Source organism: Arachis stenosperma, chromosome 8 (assembly GCF_014773155.1).
Source record: "Arachis stenosperma cultivar V10309 chromosome 8, arast.V10309.gnm1.PFL2, whole genome shotgun sequence".
Taxonomy (NCBI): Eukaryota; Viridiplantae; Streptophyta; class Magnoliopsida; order Fabales; family Fabaceae; genus Arachis; species Arachis stenosperma.
This window is the reverse complement of record NC_080384.1, coordinates 18127827-18155080: the sequence shown is the minus strand read 5'-3', so window position 1 is coordinate 18155080 and position 27254 is coordinate 18127827. Positions and strand designations below refer to the sequence as shown.

Sequence of the window (27254 nt, the reverse complement as noted above, 5' to 3'; positions counted from 1 at the left end):
TCTCACACTCCATCCTTAAGAAAGAGATCATGATGCTTCCTCTATACCAAAGTCTGAACATGAAAAAAATTGGTATTTCTATCCCTGAATTTTATCCACTACTCTTTGGATTTCTGAAACTATAGAAGTTCCTCTTGTACAAGAGTGTTATTATAATCCTCAATCAACTGTTGCTCTTTTTGCCGCATAGAAGAATCTTTTATCACTTCCAGCCACTTCTGTAGGAAATTAATTTGGCGCTCCAACTTCCTTTTCCTAACAAAAATGTCGCCAAACACTTTAGAATTAAACTCTAGAGAGTTCTTCTATACTTCTGAAAACTTGCCATGCACCTCTCTATAGCCAGACTGCTACGACTGGTTCGCATTATCTCTGTACCCCAGATGGGTAGTCCAAGCTGTAATAAATAGAAAAGGTCTGTTCCTTTTCAGCTGGGGCCAAGCCTTACAGTGAATTAGGATGGGACGATGATCAGACTGAAGTATATTTAGTATTTTCGCATAAGCCTTCGAAAATATAGATAACCATCCACTATTGATACAAATCCAGTCAAGATTTTTTGCCGCCTCAATATAGTTGTTCACCCTTATGTACCAAGAGAAGTGTCTTCCAATAGTTTTTAAGTTAAATAGGTCGCTATCCCCCTAATGAGGCATCAAATCGATTTATGCATCGACTCAAAAAAAGACAACCCTTAGATTTATGAGAGAAGAGAATTTCATTAAAATCACCAAGAATGATCCATGGCCGACGAAAAGATGAGGGCTACCATAAACCTTGGTATTAAAATGAGGACTACCATAAATACCGCTACACCTCCAAATCACATTATCTAACTGAACCTCCACTGTAACACACTGATCAAAAGCATCTACCTATCTGCAGCAAGCATCCGGCATTGTAGAAAGGAACCATATACTCCCTTTATGCCCTATTGCCTCCACTGTACCAATAGAATGATAAGCAGGCCTTTTCCAGAACATTTTCAAGTGTTGAAAAGGACAATGAATCTCAACCACAATAAAAAGACTGGTTTAAATTTTCTAACAAGCTCTTTGCAATTCACTCACGCTAACCTATTAGATGCACCTCTAATGTTTCAAATTATTATATTTAAACTATCCATAATATAAAGATAGAATAATAGAACAATAGTGAATATAAAATTAGTTCACCAACCTCAAGATGAGGCTTGAATTTTGGGACAAACTCCCTCACACTTTGTTGTCGTCAATCTCTCATGGGAGGTCACCCCATCCATGCCTTCTCTTGTTGCATCCTTCAGCGTCGAGACTTCCATCCATGGCAAAACTGCCGTTGAAGCAACCTTCGCGGAAACATCCACCATCGAGCATCCATTCTTCTTCGTCGGCGAGCTCTGCAAGGACGGCGGTCTTAGCCGTTTCTGAAGGGAGGAGCCGCAGGGCACTTGGGTCTGTTGAGAAGATGGCATCGCAGACGCATCTCCATTCTTCACACGCGACCCACGCTACTGGAGCATGGTTCGAGATCCAACCTTGGCTCGTGAAGAAGCGGACCTATTAGCATGAGAAACATGCAACGTGGGCCTTGCTTTCCAGCGATATAATGCCCTCTTTATCAACCACGAACCACCAAACATGACCTTATCACGCTTCTCAGCGGCATCGAATTTCACCCGAAAATACCCAAATCCCATGTCTAAAAGATCGAAGCCACCTTTGATGTGCTTGACCATCCGAAGCTTATGTGAAAGAGCTGTATAACTGTAGTTCTTGTCCAAGACCTTGATCACTAAGGCATCTCTATAAGATTTTGCAAAGCAGAGCTTTGTCTCTTTTGTGAAGCTAACACACGGAGGTTGAGAATCACCCTGCTTACCTACCACCGTCATTATGCTATCCTCAGAAAGAGATCTTACAAGTACAAAGGCCTTAGATTTTTCTGCACCTATAACTTTATCTCTAAAGGAGACTTTTGAAGTCTTTGAAAAACTTCCTAAAAAATCCTCTTTAACACCAAGTGCACACCTACCCTCACTCTCTCCCTTATCTCTTTTGACGGCATAGCCATCATCCTCCCTGTATTTTGTCCTTAAACCCTGCTCCTGCTCTCTCCTTTGCTCATTTCTTACCCTTTCCATACCACGACATAGTAAACGTACTTTATTTGTCCTTTATTAATAGAATTAATTAACATTAAGGATTAAAAATGATAAGGTTTATTTGGATACTGATTGTCCCAAACTACTTACATATATATATTGTTTAATAACTCTTGAATTTACATAATTTCCTCGGAAAAAATTACCAGAACTTATAAAAGGATTTTGTTATCTTATACTCATAACTATAAGTTAAATTTAATTTTAATGTATTAATAGTATAAAAAATTTTACATAATTATTCAATTAGATTTATTCATTTAGATAATATTTTAATTAACGCATTTAAAAATAAATTATTTTTATTGATGTAACAAATATATAATTAGTTGTTTATATAAAATATTTATACTGAGAATGCATATAAAATAAATTTTTATAATAAGTTAATGGACTTAATCAATAATAATAAAGATATAATTAATTATTTTGAGCAATAAATCAAATTAAGTTACTTGAAATAATTATTATGCTTTACAATAAGCTTCACATACAAATGATTTAACCAATCAAATCCAACTAAGTCTTTTAGATTCACGCGTTTTTTTTTTCATGCTTTCTTCTTCTTCTTCTTCTTCTTTCAAATTCATGCACGCACATTCTTTTTCACCCATGGTATTATGTCTTCTTCTTCTTTTTCTCTTCCTCCTTCATTTTCATCCTTCTCCTCCATCATCATGATCATCAACATTATGATCATCATCGTTATCGTCATTGTTGTCTTCTTCTAACACGTATCATTGTTATCGTTATCGTTATCATCGAATTTTTGCCATATTGATGACATTGTCTGATCTAAAATTGATTTGGATGTGTTTTTGTTCAAAATTGACTTGGTTCGTACTTATTTTGAAATGAGTTTGTTTGTGTATCGTCATCATTAAGTAATTTCGGTTAATTCAAAATTCAATTTTTGGTTTATTCTGGATGTAATTTCGGTTCATTTTTAAGTGAATTTTTTATCATTCAATTTTATTTTTGTGCTTGTTTTTTTAATGCAATTATTAAGTTATTTTATTTTATTTTGAATTTAAATAAGGTGAACTTGGTCTGTGCTTATTTTGAAACGAGTTGGTTTGTGTATTGTTATCATTAAGTAATTTCGATTTATTTAAAATTTAATTTTTTGTTTATTCTGGATGTAATTTTGGTTCATTTCTGAGTGAATTAAGGTGGATTTGGTTTCGTTGTTCTACATAATTCAAAACTCTTCCTCCTCACATTCTCTCTTGAGAGGAATAAAATCAAAAAAAGAGAGGAAAAATCAAACAAAAAAGAATAAACAAGAATAAAAAAACTTTTCAAAACACATCATCATGTTCTTCTTCTTCTTGTCTTGTTCATCTTCTCCTTCTTATTTTTCCTTCTCATAATTTTTCTTATTTTATCCTCTTAACAATAATAAAAACATGAAAAAATCAAACAAAGATTAAGAAACTCATAATGCTGTAAAATCACTTGATGGATTTGGATGTATTTTTGTTCATGATTTAATTTTGTTTGTGTGCTTGTTTTTTAACGTAATCATTCAGTAAGTTCGGTTCATTCTGAATTTAAATAAGGTGCAATTGGTCTATGCTTCTTTTGAAAAGAGTTTGTTTGTGTACAATCATCATTAAATAATTTTGGTTCATTCAGAATTTAATTTTTGATTCATTCTGGATGTAATTTCGGTTCATTTGAAATTCAAGTTTATTTGTGTGCCTTTTTTCGAACACAATCATTAAGTAATTTCAGTTTATTCTGGATTTAAATAAAGTGCACTTGGTCTATGCTTGTTTTAAAACGAGTTTGTTTGTGTATCGTCATCATTAAGCAATTTTGGTTCATTCGAAATTTAATTTTCGCTTCATTTTGGATGTATTTTCGGTTAATTTTTGAGTGAATTAAGGTATATTTCGGCTCGTTGTTCTGTACAATTCAAAACTCTTCCTTTCTCATCTTTTATTACTGCTTCTTCTTCTTCTTCTTCTTCTTCTTCTTCTTCTTTATTTTTTTCTTCTTCATCTTCTTCTTATTTCATTTTATTATAATTTTTGTTTCACTTTCTTGAAAGGAATAAAACCAAGAAAAAGAGAAGAAAAATCAAATAAAGAAGAAGAAGAAATACATACTGCTGCAAGATCATCAAAGAGATGAGGAGAAAAAGTAAAAAAATGGGTTAAGTACGATTTTAGTCCCTAACGTAGAGGCCAAAAATTTTTTTGTCCCTAACCTTATTTTGCATATAAAATCGTTCCTAAAGCTCGTGTTGCTTTTAAAATGGTCCCTCGGACAATTATGCCCCTCAGTTCGTTATTGTCCGTTATTGAATTTTTATCAAATAATAATAATAGTAACAACAACAACAATTATCAAAATAAATAAAAAAGGGATTGTTGTGTGTAAAGGAAAAGAGGATCATCCTTTTTGAAAGCTCAGAGGAAGGAAGCAGCGCTAGGGTTCAACAAAGCAGAGGAAGGGTTCAAAATGGCTGCATCAATGGCTTCCTAGAGTTCCAGATCGTGTCGAGTTTGTTCACCTGCGAAGGAGTTGGTATGTGAACACGGAGACAGGCCAATTCTACAAACCTCAATGACGAAGGATAACTTAGGCCGAAGATTTTGGGGTTGCGTATACTATGAGGTATGTTGTCATGATATTACCCTGGTATAGCTGAATCCTGCAAGAACAATCAGAAGCAGCCAGATCCACAACAAATTTATCTAGCCCACACATCACCACATACTTATTAGCAGCTGACCAATATGGCCTCCGGTCCCTAGCAAATTTTGCCCTTTTTTTTCCAATTTCTTCCTAATTATTGGTATGATATTACCCTGGTACAGTTGAATCCTATCTCTATTGGCAGCCCATCTCGTCATTAGATACACCCCAATGTCCTCTAACACAATTGGTTTTTCTCTTGCCTCAACTATGACAGCATTAAAACGTTCACTCATGTTATTAACAAGGGATTAGAGTCACATTTTGAATGAAATGTAAATATAGAACGGGACCAAAATCTGGGTAGAATGCCGTTCAAGTGTCAAAATGCCCCCTCATTCTTGAGTCTTAGTGATTTCATCTCCTTCTCCCAATCCTTCCAATGAGTTGACTTTGCACACTGCCACATTCGGTTCTTCAGCTCCAATCCAGAGAATTTCTTCCTGAAATTGTTATACAGATGCCTCACGTAGAATCTGTTGTCCACCCCTGGAATGACCTCCTCAAAAGCTGGTAACAAACCCTACAAAATGAAGGTGATCATGCCAATGTTAGTCCAGTAGTCATTGTTTTTTAATTTCAACCAATAGGCTTTCTGCAAACAAAATACTAATGTCAAATTAATCATTACCTTCTGCTGATCAGACATGAATGTGCATCTTTCAATTTTTTCTTATCCCAAATCGTCAGCAAGATAGCGCAGAAACCAAACCCAGGAGTCCTTTGTCTCAGCTTCAACTACCGTATAAGCAATCGGAAGGATCTGGTCATTGGTGTCTCCGGCCACCCTGAGGAGTCTTTAAGAAGCACCCATCCAAACTAATAAAGGGTCTACAATGTTGGAAGCTTTTCTTGCATGCATCAAAGCATACATACAATCTTTGGAATACACAGTAGTTCATCAAATCTGGGTTCTGGATCTCCTGAGCAAAATCCAGGGACCGAATCGACAATGGATGAACCCGGATTAGCTTTTAGAAGTTTAGCATAATAATCATTAATCCTCTTATACTGCTCCTAAATCTAGCTTAGTGCCTCGCGCTTGGTTTTGGCTACAATGGATTTGGTCACAGTCAGATTCCACTTCTTGTATGCCTTTGCCACCAACTCCTATTCTAGGATTAGACTCCACCTTCTTCTTAAATTAGTTGCCTAGCCATTTGGAGTGCATTATGCCAACTCTGTGTGTTTGCATGCAAGTGTGTTGCATATTCATGCTCTTTAATTGCCATGTTGACTCATCCCTAACCCTGTGTGCATAGAGCCAAAAAGGGGCAGTCTTTCTAACAAAAAACCCTAACCCTCACCAAATTACACTTCTTAAACTTGATACTTCTAGCTGTATGAACTGCATAAGCCAAAACAGTGTCCTTAAATTCTTGCCTAGATATATAAAGTGTTCCTACCTCTCATCTATAGTTGGTCATGTCCTTTTCACGTTTATGAACTGGAAACCTTTGACCCCCCACGATATGATCCATCATCAGCATCCTCCTCAGGATCATCATTCTCCACCTCATCTCCACCAATCATATGGTTTATTTCCAATTCATCACTATCTGCCCCTTCCTCATCACTTAGCTGACTTGTCCCAATCCCCTTTTCCTTGGTAGCAGTATCTTTCTTTGGCATATAATTAGTTTTTCCAAATCCACTGTCATATTCATATTCATCCTCACTATTAGTGAAGTGTATGTCACATGCACTGTCCCCCTCCTCATTGGATGGCAAATATTCGAGGTCATCACTGTCTTCATCACTGGTTTCACGTCGATCTCCTCCAATCTGTCCTCCACCTACTAACTCTTCTGAATCTCTCTCATTATGTGCCCCGCTTCTCTCAACTACTTCAGTCACATGGTCATCAAAAACAACTATATGAAGACCAGCAGCATTACGTTCCTCACTTTCAACACCCCCAGCTACTCCCCCTACGTCAATGTAATCCACTTTCGAACCCCTCTGCATCCCCAACATCATGGACCACAAACAACTATACCAAGCCCCTCATCCCAGCTATTTTGTACATTTCAATTGCATTTGAGTCACCTTTCAACATCTTCAAGTTATTCTCCAAATCATCCACAGTTGGATCTTTATACCATAATGCTCCAATGTTGGACTGCAAGTATCCAAACTATCTTATCTCTTCATAGGCCTCAAATACAGACCACCGATCGCCATCAATGTCTTCGATAATTGTAGTTTGTCCCTTCAAATACTTAAATACCCCGTCCTCATATCCGAATGCACCACTATGATACACCCTCATGTTAATATACACCATCTTCTGCTCAAACAACCATGTTATTTAACACAATACATTACTACAACAAAGAAGAATGAAAAGAAATAGATCATCACAAACCATAGCTTTAGCAACAGTCACTGTAGCCTACATTAAACCCTAAACAGCTCAAAGGCAGCAACATTGTTGTCAACCTCAAACCCCCCAAATACAATAAACAGATGATGTGAAGTGACAATGCACGAAAAAAAATCATACCTCAACAACCACTGTTTGCAGCGATGAAGATGGGTCACGAATGTCACACCGCACTGACGGTGGAACTTCCAACAACCAAATCTCTTCAACTACTATTGTAGACTCTCTTCGCAGGAACGATTTTTAGAGTTTCACACAAATGTTTCAGATACCAATTGTGTTCAGGAACATTGTGAGTTATTTGAGGAGTAGAAAATGATTTTGCGAAAATGAAATTAAGGGAAACAAACCACGGGGAAAAATTGTCTTTAAAAATTATTTTTTTTGTCAGAAAGGACCATTTTAAAACTAACACGAACTTTAGGGACGATTTTGTATGCAAAATAAGGTTGGAGACGAAACAAATTTTCGGCCTCTACGTTAGGAACTAAAATCGTACTTAACCCTAAAAAAATGCAGCAACAAAAGAATGATGATGAGAAGAAAACACACCAAAAAGGAGGAAGAGAAACGCGAAGAAAAAGATGACGACGATAACGTAAAGTCTCGCGCGTATAATCACACTCTTTTAATGAGAGTGATTTTTGTTGGTGTTGAATCTATTTAGTTAAACTTGGATGACAATAATAATTGAAAATGTGTAACAAATCTGTATTCTTTAATTCATGACATACATGATTAATAAATGTTGAGAAGTATACATATAATGAATAAAATTTTCCAAGGATTTAATGATAACGTTACATGATTTTGCCGTGCAACCAACGAACATCACAACACGTCTTCATTTCATTCGATGTACTCTTTCTATTTCCATCATTTTCTAATTATTACTAATTATAACATAACCATGTTTTTTTCAATCTATAAATCATGTAGAGAGGTAAGATTGCAGCATCAAATCAAATCCCTCACTACTATTTCACCAAAGGGGCTATGTCATACAATTCCTTTATTTTGTTTCTTATATTTAACCTTTTCCTTTACGAGGCTTCAAAAGTTGCATGCAAATTGAGAAGTGATGAGATTCCATCCATTTTGTCCCCTTGATATACCATATCCCATGATGCACTTTCAGAGCTTGTTCTATGGTTAGCCATGAATAATATCCATTAAATTTCTTTTGGGGTATAATCCACATTATTGATTAATGCTTTTATTTAGTAATTTTGATTGTGAAATTAAGAGTATTCTAAAAAGAGTTTAATTTTGATGCACTAATCGTGCGAAACGTTTTACACAAGCGTGCAATTATATCCGTTTTTTATGATTATTCTAGTGGTAAATATAAAAAGTAGTTATTTTTACTGATATGACGTTATATAATTAGATATATATACGTGTAAAACTATTTTACACTAACAGTATATCAAAATTAAATTCTTCTAAAAATACTAGTTTGTTTGTCTAATTAGCTTAGTTTCTTCAACTACTTCTATAGGTTGCTAGTGAAGTCCAAATTGAAGGTGGCCAATATTGCTTCTTTGCTTTTGTCTTGTTGCTAGTGAGATCTTTGCCGCCGGCGGCCGGATCCATGTCGTCGCAGGCAGTGAAGTTGCGTGCCGACGACAATTATGTGAGACATTATTAATTATTCTTTAATTAAGGATTGAATTTTGGATCCTCTCATGTTTTTCTTCTTTCTATTTATAGTTTTGAAGATAAATTGCTTTGATTTTATGGCAAATGTTAAATTAATTGAATTGAATTGAATTGGTTTGGTAGGTTGTGATGGACAATGGTATACTTGAAGTGTATTTATCCAAAAAGGGTGGATTTATCAGTGCAATACAATATAATGGTGTTGATAATTTGCTTGAAGTTCTTAATGAAGCAGATGATAGAGGGTGAATGATGAGCTACAACTATATTAAACTATGTTTTTTTATTAAAAATTTTGGATATAAATTATTAATTTATATTCATATAATAATAATAATGAATGATATATATATATATATAGGTATTGGGACATTGTTTGGAATGAAGCAGATAGCACAGGAACAACCGGGATATATGAAAGGTTCGTCATGAATTCATAATTAGCTTTCATCTTTTACATTATTATTATTATTATTGTTATTATTATTATTATTAATGCTAGTAATATTTCTCTCATGTAAGACAAATTAAATTAAATATAAGAATAATATATATTCTATTTCATTTGCTAATTATTATTTAATTTACTCAATTATTTTTCCCTAGTTTATCAGGATCTTAACATTAATAATTAATTACTTGTTAATTAGAATCAATATATGGGAATTGGACACTGCCGCAAAACTTTTTGTTTTCCTTTCTAAAAACTTAAGTGATTGGAGGTAGAATTACATTTAGGGAGCCACTCACAGATAAACACATTAAAAATAACTTTTTTTTTAAGATATTTTTTAGTAATTAAATTCAATATATATAACAGATTAAATTATATTATTTTTGTTAAAATTAGATCAGATAAATTGATTTAATCAAAAAATTAATGACTTAAATCTTAAACCGGTCTAAATTAATATTTTTTATAGAAAATGACTACAATACTCTTATTATAAAAAATGACAAAATATTCTTATATATATTAATTTTGAGAATCATAAATCCTAACCTTTCTCTTCTCTCTAAGTCGTCATGGGGTTAAGATTTAGGGTTATATATATGAGTATTTTATTCATTTTTTATAATAAGGGTATTGTATTTTTTATTAAAAAAATATTAATTTATATCTATTTAAAATTTAGTTCATCAATTTTTCGGTCAAATAAATTTATTCGATCTAATTATGACAAAAATAATACGCTTTAATCGATTACATATATTAAATTTTAATTGTTAAAAAATATTTTTAAAAACTGACATTTTAGATATCTTTATCTGAGTGGCTCCTTTATAGAATATAACTCTTGTGCAAAAATTACTTTTGAGACCAAAGTAATGTAAACAATACGTACGTAGATTCACTTGTGATAAATTCAATTTTCTATAGAAGAATGTGGCAACAAATTATATTTATGTGTCTTCCAAAAGATTAAAGAAGATGGAACTTGAATTGGAAGGAAATAACTTGCAACATAAGAATCACACTATTTGATATGAGAAGGTTTTCGTGAAAGAAATGTAAGAATGTTGTCGTATTAACTAATCAAAAGTGGTGATGAAAAATGCTACAGTTTGAAGACTACAATTGGCGATAAGCTAAGGGTATATATGTGTATGAAAAATTGCATGACAATCCATTTAGGTGAAACTGATATATAGTTATTAAACTATAAATAAATATTATATTAAATTATTTTTATAAAAAAATTCATGTAAATAATAATAATCTTAGTAATAATAAATAGATGTAATATACCATCAATGTTATATGGAGGCCACTCAGATAAAGACGCTTAAAACGTCTTTTTTTAAAGATGTTTTCATGTTGTATTTTAATTAGTTTCTGTATAATTCATTCAGTATTCCTCACCACATATTATTAAATTCCTCAAAAGATTTTCTTTTCAAAAATAATAAAAAAATATTTAATTTGGACTAAAACAAAAAAGATAATAGATTAACTATTAAAGTTTTGTTAAAAGATTATTTACATAAAAAAATATATCACGTTCATAAAATATATATATATATATAACAAGCTCTTAAAATTTTTATAAATAAAAAAATAATTAATTTTTATTCGTATAATATTTAAAATAATTACTATATTATTATTATATTATAGATTAAAATTTACTCATTTAAATTTTGTTTTTATTTTTAATATAAGCATTAGAAATAAATAAATTTTTTATAACAAGATGTAATGTAACAAAATATATATAATATTAATTAGTTTTTAAAAAATTCTGAAAAGATGATTTTTCTAATAAAGTGTTATTAAAAAATTAACATTATAAAACTAATTTCAACCAATATGATATAATAGGTTATTAAATATATTTAATACAAAACACATTGAATATAAATTTTTATTGAGTTTAAATTTTAAATATTTTTTAATTGAATTTCGAAAATTTTTATTTTAAAGAATTAGAATATTTTAACATCATTTTTTCGTATCTTTTTAATTGAGTCTTTGATTTTTTAAATTATAAACCTTATTTATAATTAAGAGTAATGTTTTAACACCACCAATTAGTCACACATATAAAAGTACAAGAACAATTCTATTGTCATAATTATAATCTAACTTTATAAGCAATACAATACAATGAAACTATATATATAAGTAATATAACTAAATTTTATCTATATCTATAGTCACATTTTATAAATAATATAATTAAATTATATTTATGTTTATAATTAAAATATAAATAAAAATACAAAAATTATCAGGATGGTTAATTTTTTTCGTTCATAATTTTTTTATTATTTTTGTTGTGAAAAATTTAATTATTTTAATAATTAATTATTTTTTAAAAAAGATAATTGAATAACACAAAAAAGCCTTATTAAGAGTAATTTATTTATATATGATTCAAAAATAATTGAATAATTATATATGGTAAAAAATTAATATTATTAAAAAATAAAAATAAAATTTATTTTAAAATTAAAAATAAAATTAAAAATCATGGTTTTTTTTCTTTTTTCCAAAATTTATCTACTAGTAATTCTATAAATATTTTATGATGAATAAAAATATTAAACTTGTACTAAAATTTATTCTAATAAAATTTATTTTTATTCTACTAAACATTAAATAAACTATTGAAAAGAATTTTGTTTCCTCCATTAGAGAAGAATGATAAACTTCCATACTTCTATTATGTTATGGCAATAATTTGACCTGTTATTTTTTAATGTACATAATAATAATAATAATAATAATAATAATAATAATAATAATAATAATAATAATAATAATAATAATAATAATAATAATATCACAGTAAAAAAGGAAGCCTATCACCAAATAATTTATCATCCGAATTATATATGAATCAAATTGATAATATGAGGGCTAACACTACAAAAATCGATAACAAGGTTAGGGACTTACAAAACCTTTCTTAAGATCATAGAAAAAAAAAGGTTTATATTTGTGTGATATATAAAACAATTATCATAATAATAATAATAATAATAATATTATTATTATTATTATTATTATTATTATTATTATTATTATTACATTATATATATATATATATATATATATATATATATATATATATATATATATATTTATATATATGAGCAAAAAAAGTCCAACTGTTTTAAAGTAAATTTTTTTTTTAATATTTGATTAAATATTCTTGTATTTAGTACTTTTTTTTTGGGCACTTCCTCTTAGTTAAAAATATAATCATTATAATTTTTTAGTTATTATTGCTAGGGGTGTTTACAGATAGGATATGGCTGAAATTTCAATCTAATCCGCACTAAACTCATTAGATCAAATTCGATATTCGCACTTTTTATGTTTGGATCATATATCAAATATATCCATAAAATAAAAAATATTAAAAAATTTTATTTTTATAAAAAAAGTCAATAATTTTTTTTGTTTACTTTTTTAAACATATTTACTTCTATCTAATTAGAGTGTGGATCCGATTCGATCCAATCCGATCATCTTACAGATCAGATCATATCCTCAAATTACAGATCAGATACGGATAAATACTGTGGATTTATATGGATATGATCTAATATATGAACACCCCTAACTACTACTATAGGTTCATTGTTGCAAAAGAATGCTTCTTTTATTATAAATCATTATTAGATCTTAATTACCATTAAAACAACTTAATTGTCAACAAAGAGATAATACTTATTGGTCTCTGAAATTATGTTCGTATTTCAATCTATAGTTGTAAAAATCGAACTGGATCGGCTGGTTCGACCGAAAAACTAGTGAACCGGACTAGAATCGATTCGGTTTACTTCTTGGACCGTCTAAGGAATAAAACCGGTGTTAATCGGTAAGAACCGGTCTAATCGAACTGCTTAAAAAATTTTTTAAAATGTATCCACAAGGTCTCGAACCAAAAACCTTGAAGCAAAAGCAACCTTTACTTGTCACTTAGCCATTGCACTTCTAAGTACTATATTTGACAAATACTAATTATATAGTATACATAAATATCTAATTTAATTTAATTTTTGTTTTTTCTATTTTTAAAATTAATTACATTTTAATTATATACCATTATTAATATAAATATAAATTTCACTAAAATTTTATTAATTTACTTGATCTATTTTATTGTTAGTATTGTGATTAATGTTATTTGTTTTGATGTTAGTGTTAAAATTTACTAATATTATAGCTAGATGATAGGCTTTGTGAATTAATTATTTTTTTATTGTGTCAAAATAAGATACTATTGTAGTATTAAAATTTTATGGTTTTTTTATATTAGTTATTTTTAGAAGTTGAGACTTGATTCTTCATAAAATGTTAGTGAAGATATGTATTTCAAATTTTAATTTTAAGTTTTTAACTATTTTATATTTTATATTTATGTGAGACCGGTTTTATCGGTTCAATCAGTGATTTATCGATTGAACCAATAAACCAGTGAACCAGTAGTTTGACCGGTTTGATCAATGGTTCGGTTCTAACAACTATGTTTCAATCTAATTTCAAAAATTTCGATTTACTCAATTAGTCTCCCAACTTAGTAGTTATGACTCACATTGGTTCCTAATCTTATTTTTGTCACTGTCTCACAAAATCGTTAACGATATGTTGAGATGGACTAACGACTGTTACATTATACATTCTAGCGACTATTTGATGTGACAATTGAAATTTTTTTACCTTTTTTTTTCAACTAAACACTTAAAACCCTAATATGAGTCATGGATACCTAAGTTAAAAAATAAAACTAAGTAAATTGAAACTTTAAAAATCAGATTAAAGCTCGAATATAACTTCAAAACAGAATTTTAACTTATGTAGTGATTAATTTAAATGAGAATCAAATAAATCAAAATTCAACATAATTTTTATCAATGTTTTCAAATTCGAAATTTCTATACCAAAATTAACTAGGATTTCTCTTTAAATTAAAAATTTAATGAAATAGTGACTTTAATTATCTTAACCAATGTCCTAATTAATTACTTTTATGTCTTAAAAAAACTGTATATGAGAAGAAAATAATTAATTTGTCTACTTTAATAAATAGTTATTTTACTAAAATGAAAGAAACTAATTTTTTAGAATTTTTTAAGAATTAATTAATATTATATATATTTTGTTACACTATATTTAATTATAAAAATTTTATTTTTTTCTAATGTTTATATTAAAAATAAAAAGAAAATTTAAATTAGTGAATGTTAATCTATAATATAATAATAATATAGTAATTATTTTATATATTGTACGAATATAAATTAATTATTTTTTTATTTATAAAAATTTTAAGAGGCTTGACCTTGTTTTATATATATATATATATATATATATATTTTTTTTTATGAATGTGATATATTTTTTTATGTAAATAATTTTTTTAAAAAAATTTAATAGTTAATCTATTACCTTTGTTTCAATCCAAATTAAATGTTTTTTATTCTTTTTAGAAAGAAAATTTTTTGAGAAATTTAATAATATGTGATGAGAAACACCGAATAAATTATATAGAAACTAATTAAAACACAACATGAAAATATCTTTAAAAGACGTTTTAGGCGTCTTTATTTGAGTGGTCTCCATGTTATATATATAATGTCTGATATATTGAAGTAGTTAGTTGTGAGTTAATATTTAATTTGACTTCTGAAAATTAAGGTCGAATTTAATTTGATCATTAAAATTCTAATCAACTCAAATTGAGTTCTAAAATTTGTAACCGTAACTCGCATTAACTCTTGATCTGATTTCCGTTCACGACACGTTGATTTGATACGTTAATTTGTTGTAATTTAGGTTTTTCGCTCAAGTTCTATATAATCAAGACTTATTAGAGCATTTAGAAGCTTGATTACTGCTTTCAAATTAACATGCAATTTTAACATGTCAAAAATTATTTCAGAGACTAATATAACTTATTATTATAAATTTTAGAGTTTAAATTAAGTCAATTATAATTTTAGAGGTAAATTTAAATTCGATCTCAAATTTTAGAGGTAAATTGAATATTAAGTCGGTTGTTAATTGCGTGGCAAATTAATATCTCATGCAGGGTCGTGGGGACAAGTTATAAAGTTATAGTGCAAAATGATGAACAATTGGAGATTTCATTTACCAAAACATGGGATCGATCATCCATGGAGGAAAAGCAGTCTCCTCTAAATATTGACATTAGGTACCATTAAATTCGTTCATCAATACATACATGGTCGCAACCATGTTTTTATAAAGTAAAATTAATTAAAAAGTATAATTTAGAACCATCTACATCTATTATTATGTGAATTTATACACGGTCGAGATTAAATTTTTTTTACATACATTTAATTACGTATTATTAAGATTATTTTTTATATTCATTACATAAAAGGCCATAAAAAAAGGAATATAATTGACCTAAAACTAAAATCATTATTGCACATATTTGAATTAACATGCGCACTTTTTTTTAAGATAAAACACATATGAATATACAATGTTGAAGAAACATTTACCTTGTTTAAATTTTGTGCAGATATGTGATGCTACGCAATTCCTGTGGCTTGTATTGTTATAGCATCTTTGAACACCGAAAAGAATGGCCTGCTTTCAACGTACCTCAAATCAGAATGGTCTTTAAGCTTCGAAAAGATAAGTATGGTCTTAATTAGCCCTATTTTATTTCATTTTTAGAACAAGAAAATAAATAATCTGGAGTTTATAGTAATTATTTTTGGAAGCTTATTATTATGAATCTCACTAGGGAGATAATGGAATATTTGTACAATATTTACAATAGGTTATTTATTTGGCTCAATATGAGTTAAAAAATGAACATCCAGAGTAAAAAAATACTACTAATTTCTCAAACACATTACACTCATACTATCCATAATAACCATCCGGATACAAGAGATAATAAACATCTGATATCCTATTGAATCGAACATCCCTAAACTTCTATTATACATATTGTACCGATCCTCTATTGGCTCCCTATACTTCCTCTATTATTATTATTATTATTATTATTATTATTATTATTATTATTATTATTATTATGCAGGTTTAATTATATGGCTATAGCGGATAATAAGCAAAGGCTAATGCCTGTTCCAGATGACCGGTTACCAACAAGAGGAAGAACACTTGTTCCCCCTGAAGCTGTGTTGCTTGTTGATCCTATTGAACCACACTTCAAGGGAGAGGTTTTTCTTTTATTCTCTCTTCTTTTTATTTCTTTCTTGGAAAGTGAAAATGATTTGAGAAAGAGAGAGAATTGGATGATTCTAGGATAATAGTGTCACTATGATTTTATTGCACGATTTCAATTTATTATAATGATTTATATAAATGGGTTTAACCGGTAATTTAGGTAGCGTTTGTTTTAAGGTATATTGAGACAGTGACTGAGATTCAATATCATATTTGTTGATTTAGAGACTGATATTAAAATTTCTGTCTCTATTTCTAAAATTTCAGTATTTTAGTATCTCAAAAAAGTGAGGACACAGGGGGCTAAAATTTTTAGAGATGAAGACTAAAACTTTAATAATATTTTCTACCTAAAATACCTTTATTTCAATTAATTAATTCTAATTTTACTCTTTGTACAAAATAAATTAAAATTTCATTCTTATTTCAATTTCTGTCTCTTAGTCTCTGTCTCTCAATTTCAGTCTTTCCATTTCTGTCTCTCCACCATACGCTACCTTAAAGCCTTTATATTGTGGTGCAGGTCCTAGATATTAAATAAAACGAATATGCTTAATATTTCACTGAATATTCTAATTTATACGTGTTATATTTGATGCTATTGGTTTAGCCTTCTTGAACTCATGATATAGAACTCCATTGCTCTCATCTTTCATCGATCGAAATCGCATCAAGACATTCACTCCATTGACATAATCCATGAGTTCATGAGCTTCGATCAAAACTTCAACTTGATCTCTCCATAGAAAATAGTTCTCTTCATTCAATTTGATGGAAATTAAAACTATAAAATTATGCACCACCATTGCTTGATTCACAATCTAATTTGCAACTGAGTTTGTTGCATTTTCCTCTAGCATTGCTTGAATTGGCTCTGCCATTGATATTTCTGAAGCTCTGATACCATGAAAATGGTACTAATGGTTTAGGAATGAGAGTAAGAGTTTGAGAGAGTTAAAGAGAAAGAAATTTGGATAATTCTAAAATTGTAGTGTGATTATGATTTCATTGCAAACTTTAGCTTATTACAATGGTTTATAATTTATATAGATAGATGTAACCGGTAACTTGCTATATAAGTCATCCTACAATAATAATTCTAACTACCTTTTTAACTGACTATAACAAACTCACTAACTGTTACTAATTACTTTATGACTTTATATCTTTTCAGAAAAAAAAATTAGATGTAGAATTCTTTAAGTTCGATTGATTTTTGACTTTTGTTTTTATTCTATGATATTAGTGTTATATTAAAATTTTAAAAATTACACCAATTATTTACTAGAATCTAATCATATATAAAAGGAATAAAAATCGATTAATTAATTTTTATTAAACTTTTAAAATTGGTTAACCATAAAATAAATTTTGAAAAAAAAAAACACCAAAGATAAAAACAGAAATCAATGAATTTGTGTAAGAAATCATTATATATAGCAGATATGATATTTGTAAAAGAATTTTAATAATTGGTTTAAATATGTTATTGATTTAAGGTGGATGACAAGTATCAATACTCAAGCAATAACAAAGATATTAAGGTGCATGGATGGATAAGCTCCAAATCTGAAACTAATCCTGCAATGGGGTTTTGGGTAATTATACCTACCAATGAGTTCCAATCAGGTGGCCCTCTTAAACAGAATCTCACCTCTCATGTTGGACCTATTACTCTTGCAGTAAGTCTTTTTTTTAATAAATTATATTCATTTTATATAAAATACTATCTATGTAGATTGATATATTATTTCATAATATTTACAATTACATTTTTAAGGAGGAGGATAGGAAGAATTCATGGTGAATTGTTTTGTGATTTATGAAATTTTGGAGTATATACGGGTCTTAATTTTAGAGAGATTTTTAGGAGGGAGTAATTTAGATAAAAACGTTTAAAATGTTTTTTGTTTTAAAATATTTTTTAGTAATTAAAATTTAATATATATAATTAATTAAATTGTATTATTTTTGTTAAAATAAGATCAGACAAATTAATTTGATCGAAAAAATGGTGATTCAAATCTTGAATCGGCCTAAATTAATATTGTTTTTATAGAAAATAACTACAATACCTTTATTATAAAAAAATGACTAAAATATTCATATTATATACATATATATTAATTTTGAGAATTCTAAATTCTAGTCATTTAATTCTCTGTCGTCATATGGTTACGATTTAGAGTTTCAACAATATATATATATATATATATATAATATATATATTTATTATATATATAGGTATATATCATTTTCTATAAAAAATAATATTAATTTAGACTAGTTCAAGATTTGATTCATTATTTTTTGATCAAATTAATTTATCTGACTTAATTTTGATAAAAATAATACGATTTAATCGATTATATGTGTTAAATTTTAATTATTAAAATATATCTTTAAAAAAAGACGTTTTAGACGTCTTTATCTGAGTGACTCCCTTCTTAAAATCCCTTGTTAATCAAAAGATAAATGATTGAGAATCTTAATTTATCTTTTTAAATATTCTCTTAACTTTTAAATAAAAAAAGTTTTTTTAATATTTTAAAAAAGTAATATATATATATATATATATTTAAATTTTACAGTTTTAAGTATTAGGAGGACGATAATGAAAAAGATGAATTAAAATCTTAAATTATTACTCTAATTGAAATTAAAATTGTCGCTAATAAATCTTCAGAAATACAGAAGAGACATCTGATTTTTAAGTCTATTTGTGAGTTATTTACTTATTTTAGAACTTCCGTTATAAAATTCTGGTAAAATCACAACTTTTTTTAGAATAATATGAAATTTAATATAATAAATGAAAAAGTCTCCAGAGCCAATACTTTTATTAAAATTTAGTCAATATTTAATTATAAAAAAAATATATAATCTCATATTATTAGATGTAATTTTATACTATTAAAAATATTAATAATAATTAATTAATAATTACAAATTACAAAATATATTCACCTTAGAACTGATAATAAATTACTTCATTTAGTAGAACAGGGAGACCAAGATAAAATAACATGGTTGCTACATATTTTTGTATGTGACAGATGTTTCTGAGTTCTCATTACGCAGGAGAGGATGTTGTTATGAGAGTCCAAAGAAATGAGTCATGGAAAAAGGTTTTTGGGCCAATCTTTATTTATCTCAACACTTCATCAGAAAACCAAGTCCAACCATCACTATGGAAGGATGCCAAAGACCAGGTTGCTTTACCATATTTATTTTAGGTCGAATTGTGATAAATGTAATTTAAGCTGCGTTTGTTTATATGTATAGGATATTAAAACAGGAATACAAAGACATAAAATTATATTTAGTAGATAAAATAAAAATAAAATATTATATTTAAATACATTAAATTATTGTATTTTGTATTAAAAAAATAGAAACACTAAAAAGAGATATAACTTATTTTTTTATTATTTCTATTAATTTTTCATAATCATATTTTTTTTCTAAACTTTTGTATGAAAAAAAATAGAATGAATTAGTCTTTAACTTTCATAATTTATTCTAATTTATCACCAAATAAAATATAAAAACACTAATTTTTATATCTCTGTTATTTGTGTCTTGTCTTATTTTATTCTATTTTGAGGACCAAACACAACTTTAAGGACTTATTTAGTACAGACTTTTTTTTTTTTCAATAACTTGCTTAATATTTTTTTCTTAAAAACCTATAAATCTAAGTCAAAATTTTTCATGAATCTATTTTGTCATATTACATTAAATCAAATCATAAGGTATCATAGATATTATTTTATTATACTATAACAAATGAATATATAGCACTAACTAAAAGCAGATGAGCAAAGAAGTTCAAAGCTGGCCCTATGATTTTCCAGCTTCAGGGGATTTTCATAAGTCTCACCAACGAGGCAGTGTTTATGGCACATTAAAAGTCCAAGACAGGTAATAACAATAAATTAGAGTTAATAATTAGTAGAAGTAATAATTTGAAGGCTAATCTGATTCATTATTATTACATCTTTCATTATCATTTTGAGGTATTTATTAATCTTTTGATGATTAAATTAACAAATATACGACCTTTGAAAAATTATTTTGACTATTAATCCTATAAATAAGAAAGTGCACTTTCAGGTTCATAAGTGATCACCACATATTGGCAGAAGGTGCATATATTGGTCTGGCACCACCAGGAGAACCTGGATCCTGGCAAACAGAATGCAAGGTTTGGATCTTTGATTTTCTAAAATAAATACTATTTTGGTCATTATAGTCTAGGTTTAAAATCCAAATAGTTTTTATTTTTTTAGTAAATGTTATATTTAATATTAAAATTTATTTTTTTGAAAAAAAGGTTTAATTATTTCGTCGGTTGTTATAGTTTCACCGAATTTTTAATTAAATTCCTGTGTTTTTTTTTAAATTGAATTTTTATATCATATCAGATTTTGTAACTAAGTCTCTGCTGTAATTTCTCTCTATGTCTCATTTTCTCGTCTTTCTCTCTCTACACATATTGACTCTATTATTTGTTGAGTGGTTGTTGTTGTTGATAGATTATGAGTGGTAAGATGAAAAATTTTGAGAATAATTTGGTAGATTTAGGAATTTGAGTGAACAGCAAGTTCATTGGTGATGGAAAAAACGGTGTAAAAAAGATTTAGGAAATTAAAAAAAATATATATTTCTATCATTTAAAAATTTATTGTGTTTAAAAGAATAATTTTAATACTAAATATAACATTTAGAATTATTTTTAACAAAAAAAAAATTAGAAGTGATTTTGATTTTGATCACAAATGTTAAATATCAAAATAATACAACTTATTCCTTAATTTTCTCAAAGAAAAATTTGGAATATATAAATTTATTTGAAGTGTTTATTTTGTTTACAATTTTTTTTTCAAAAAATGCTGTTTATCCTTTAAAATTCAGTCTTTGATTAGTTTTTTTAAGGATTTATTATTATTTAATTAATTTAAATACCCATTTTTATATATTAATTGTTCAAAAAATTAGAAAATTTATTTATTTTTTATTTATTTTTTTTAAAAAAACTGAATAAATGATAATATTTAAAGATTATCTAGTTACACTAAATTCTCATATATACTTTTCATTTTTTTCTCCTATGGTGCAGGGATATCAATTTTGGACTCAAACCAATAAAAGAGGCTTTTTCTCTATCAACAATATACACAGTGGGAATTACAATCTTTATGCTTGGATCCCTGGTTTCATTGGAGATTATTGTAACAATGTTGTCCTCACCATCAAGCCAGGTTTTATTTTTTCATATATTATTTTCTTTGGTAGTGTAGTAGACAGAAATATAGACACAAACTGACACAATATATGTTTGATTATGGAGAGAAGTACATAGACAAAAAAGATTTGGTTCTCTTCAGATTAAATCATAACTAATTAAATGATGTGTTTTTACTGTTTTTTGAACTTTCAATTAAATTAGAATGTATGAATATTTATTTTTTTTTAATTATTTAGACACTTCAATTCGATGATGATTGATGAGGAATATAAAATATTTTTTCTATTTGTTTATTTATTTATTATTATTTTTATATTTTTATTTTCGTTATCTTCTTATTTTTTCATGTGCTTCTATTTTTCTCCCTTAATCAAACATTATTCTTGGCTAAAGAAGAGTTGCTAATCTATATTAATGCACTTCTTGCTAACTGAACAAATTTTAACTTTTTATTTTTTATATTTTATATAATAATTTGAATTTAGAATTTAAAATGCTTTATTTTTTAACTTTTCTTTTTTACACCTATAATAGCCGATTAATTTAAAGAAAATATACTGCATTTCTTACTTTTTGGGGATCATATTATTAGCATTCACCAACAAACTAACTCTTCTAAAGTTTGGTAAAATTCAATAGGATTCCTTTATATTTGTCCAAAGTGAAATTCACTCAAAGATAATGTTCTATACAGAGAAGAAGGGATCAATGTGATATTTTATGAAATATAAAAGTTTATACCTAAATTTAATTGAGGTTATAATAACATAATTTGTACTTAAAAATAAAGAGAAATGGAGTCAATTAGATTTTATTTAATTACTATTACCTTATTACTACTAATTGAGATAGATTGAATAATCAGAATGTAAGGGTACGTTTGATTTGCGTTTTATTTTCTGTTTTTATTTTTAGTGTTTTTTATTTTAGGATTTTGTGAAAAAAAAATTATTATTTTTGCTATTTTTTTTCTTTATAAAATCTAAAAAACAAAAAATACTAAAAATAAAAATAAAAAATAAGAATACAAACTAAACACATTCTAATTCTAATAATGCAGGTAATAAAGTAAATGTCGGTGAGATTGTATATGAAGCCCCAAGAAATGGACCAACATTATGGGAAATAGGCATTCCTGATCGCACTGCAGCTGAATTTTATGTTCCTGATCCTAATCCAAATTACATTAACACACTTTATCTCAATCATCCAGATAGGTTCATCTCTATTTAATATATGAGCGAGTGTCGAAGAAACAAAAATATATTTGAGATTTTAAAATAGTTCGGTACACCCAAAAAATTATTTATACAAGTCAAAATTATCATTTTTTAGGTTTAATTACTGTGGTAGTTTTTATAATTTTATTAAATTTATAATTAAATTTTTATTATCTTTTTTTCAATTGAATTTTTATTCTGGTTTTAATTAATTTTGTAATTAAGTTTTTTTTATTTTTTAGTATAAAAAATATTAGAATTAACTGAATATTTTTTCGCAAATTGAAAATATCACAATTAAGAACTTAGTTAGATCTTTGATCACATATTTTTTTGAGAGAAATATTTTATTAATTTTAATATTTTTTATATGAAAATGACCTAATTAAAAATTAAAAACAGTGTAAAATTCTAATTAAAAAAAATATAAGAATCTACTTACAAATTTAATAAAACTATATAAAATAATTAAACTTTTTTCTTATTTAACATTTTGTTAGTCTAAGATAAAATTACAATCATACACTATATATATATATATATATATATATATATATATATAAAATTGAAATGATAATTTTAACTTGTCTAAATAGTCTTTGAGGTGTATCAAACTATAAAATTTTTTACTAGCAACCATTAAAAACTGTTGACAAAAATTGTGGCAGGTTTAGGCAGCATGGATTATGGGAAAGATATGCAGATTTATATCCAAATGAAGATTTGATTTACACAGTTGGACATAGTGACTATACAAAACATTGGTTCTTTGCCCATGTTACCAGGTTCATTTATTAATAATTTTTTTTTCATTTTTCTTAAAACAACATAGGATTGTGTTCTATAAAGGTAGCAGCAACATGAGACATGAAAACATTGTTGCATAAATAAATTACTTATTACAGGAAGAGAGATGATGGCACTTACCATGGAACAACATGGCAAATTAAGTTCAAGCTTCATAATGTTCAGAAAAATGGAACTTATAAACTGCGACTAGCACTTGCAGCCGTTAATTTCTCCCAATTACAGGTTAAGAACCACATTAATTTAAGATTTCAATATACTACATCACTTTTTTTCTTTTTTCTTTTTTTAGATTAAATAATATTACATACAAGTTGAGTGATTTTTTGACCGATTGCGGATTTGTCTTTAAATAAATAAAATTTAAATCTCGTTATAGAGCCAATGGAGTACTTGTACAATGTGTATAATGAGCTATTTATTTGGTCCAATATAAGTTAAAAAATAAACATTCACGATAAAATATTACTATTTTCTCAAATACAGTACACCCATATTATCTAGAATAACCATCCGGATACCAGGGATAATAAATATCTGATATAATTGAACATTCTTAAATTTCTATTGTATACATTGTATAGATACTTTTTTGACTCCCTGTACTTTCTCATAAAATTTAGCCTTATATGCGCTTTTGAAAATATTTACATTTTTTATAATTTGAAAATTACTTACGGTGGTAAATTTTTTATTTGTTTTAAAAAATCCCAAACTATGCAGTGTTATCTAAATGCAGGAGTCATTAGTTGTGCAAATTAATTTTCTTAACTAATTTCCCATCTTTCTCAACATGAATTATTCGTTGAATGGTTTCACTTTTTTTTATGTAAAAATATTTGTTGGCCTAGAGACTGGTACTAAAATTTTAATTTTATCTTCAAAATTTCAGTATTTCAGTATTTTTAAAAAATGAAGGTACAGAAAATTAAAATTTTGGAAATAAAAACAGAAACTTTAATAACATTTTATACCTAAAATACTCTTATTTCAATTAATTAATTTCAACTTTATTTTTTGTGTAAATTAAATTAGAATTTCATTTTTATTTCCGTTTCTGTCTTCCACTTTACACCAAATACAATACTGAGATTTAATTCTTAACTATCAACTTTACATAACTGCAAATTCTTATTTTTTTATTTTTTATTTTTTACTTTGAAGGTTAGAGTGAATAATCCAAAAGAAGATCCACCAATGTTTACAAGTGGGTTGATTGGGAAGGACAACGCCATAGCTAGACATGGAATTCATGGACTCTATAGACTATACAACATTGATGTGTCATCTCATTTACTAGTCAAAGATGATAACATTATATATCTTACACAAACTATAGCTAATGGTCCCTTTCAAGGCATAATGTATGATTATATTCGTTTGGAAGCTCCTCCTTCTCATAAATAAATAATGTTAATTTCATATTTTTGTTTGTTAAATATCAATGATTTCATCTCAAAATTTATTTATATATTTGTTTTTTCTTGTACCCTATAATTTATAGATGAATATGCTTATATGCATGTGAGACTATATTTTGTAAGAACTTTATTAGAGATAAGTAGACAGCACCTTGCATTGTACCCTGTATAGTTTTTATATTCTCAATTTATTAATTGTGTGTTTATTCGTTTTAAATATGTGTCACCCTTAATTTGTACTTTTTTTTCTATATATTTTAGTCCTTTTCTTTAATTTTCTATTGTTATCTTCGGTATGTGTAAAATAAGCACAATAATTATGTACTTATTACATATGCTACATTTATATAAATCATTAAATTATATTAGATAGAGATCAAAGGTGAATATAAAAGAAGAGTATTGATAGATTCTAATAAATATAGAATATCCTAATACATAGCTAAATGTTTTAAAAGACAATATTTTAATACGTAATATTTTAAATGGCAACAGAATCTTATATTTTTAAATAATTAAATATAAAATATATAAATACAAAATATATGAATATTTTTAATTCATTAAAATTAATTATTATGAAAAAAATTTATAATATTAAAAAGTTATATTAAAATAATATTTTAAACTATAACATAAAAAATATAAAATAATTAAAATTTTATTTATATTACTTGACAAATAATTAGATTATTATATTCAAAATTTATTAACTAACTATTTTTGTTAAAGATAATATTATATAATATAAAAATTTTCATTAAAATATTTTAAAAATATAATTTATTTAAAATATTATATATAATACAAAAGATATAAATATTTTTTATTCATTAAAATTAATTATTATGTAAAAAATTTTCTATAATATTAAAAAATTATATTAAAATGATATTTTAAACTACAATACATAAATATAAAATAATTAAATTTTATTTTATATTACTTGATAAATAATTAAATTATTATATTCAATACTTAACTAACTACTAACTACTTTTGTTAAAAATATTATTATATAATATAATTTTTCATCAAATATTTGTCTAAATATAGTTTATTTAAAATATTATATATAATACATAAAAATATTATTTTATAATTTTTTAAAAAATTGAATAATAAATAATATGTATCAACTACATATATGAATCATATGTGTGTGTAATAGTGACTAATATAATAAGATTGATATATATTCTTTTTTTTAGACTTTTTAATATATATGTCACATCATAGTTCTCTCCTCTAGTCTTTCTTATTTATATTTATTTTGTTGTAATATTAACTAAATAATAATTTAAAATTATTTTTTAAATTTAACATTATAGTTTCATATATATAATATTTATAATTATATATTTATAATAAAATTATTTTTTATTTTTTATTTTTTTAAATATTTTTTTATTTTTTTAGTGTGTATTTCAAAGAAAAATTGGTGTACAAATATATTTCACAAAATATTTTCATTATATGTAATTTATTAAAAATATATTTTGTTAAATTCAAGAGTAAAATATATAATTTTTTAGTTTTAATGTAACAAATTTAATATGTTATTTGATTTTAATGTTATTATATTATTATAATTATTTAATATATAAAAAAATTAATAGATATTTTATATATATATTAAGAAAATTACTACATAGTTTATTATATAAATATAGAAATTTTTTGTTTTAAAAAATATAAAATAAATACAAAAAATATAAGTATTTTTTATTTATTAGGTTTAATTATCATACAATTTTTTTAAATATTAAAAAATATATTAAAATTATATTTATTAAGTAGGAGTACATAAAGAGCACATAATAAATAAAGTGTAATAACCAAGGTTCTGAAAATCAGACGGATGAAAATCGGTTGGTTGGACTGGATCGGTGACTGACCAATTTCTCTAAAAAGTAAAACGGCGCCGTTTTAATTGTTAAAAAAAAAAATTGAAACCCGATCCTGTTACCA

The 27254-nt window shown here is 26.6% G+C and overlaps 1 protein-coding gene across 4 annotated transcripts; it reads left to right on the top strand.

The window, feature by feature from the left end:
* Nucleotides 1-8214: 8214 nt before the first annotated feature.
* Nucleotides 8215-25369, top strand: LOC130944843 (rhamnogalacturonate lyase B-like). Of its 4 annotated transcripts, none has more exons than XM_057873398.1 (16): nucleotides 8215-8423; nucleotides 8737-8871; nucleotides 9021-9142; nucleotides 9259-9318; nucleotides 15443-15565; nucleotides 15905-16024; nucleotides 16436-16577; nucleotides 18084-18266; nucleotides 19641-19796; nucleotides 20402-20508; nucleotides 20701-20791; nucleotides 21707-21848; nucleotides 22896-23052; nucleotides 23724-23840; nucleotides 23961-24087; nucleotides 25027-25369. In XM_057873398.1, exons 2-16 carry the CDS (start codon nucleotides 8830-8832, stop codon nucleotides 25267-25269), a joined length of 1932 nt encoding a protein of 643 aa, XP_057729381.1. In that variant the 5' UTR covers nucleotides 8215-8423; nucleotides 8737-8829; the 3' UTR covers nucleotides 25270-25369. The 4 variants fall into 4 exon arrangements, with proteins under 4 accessions (XP_057729381.1, XP_057729379.1, XP_057729380.1 ...); XM_057873396.1 differs by having other exon boundaries at nucleotides 8234-8386; nucleotides 8801-8871; XM_057873397.1 differs by having other exon boundaries at nucleotides 8234-8386.
* The last annotated feature ends 1885 nt before the right edge of the window (nucleotides 25370-27254 follow it).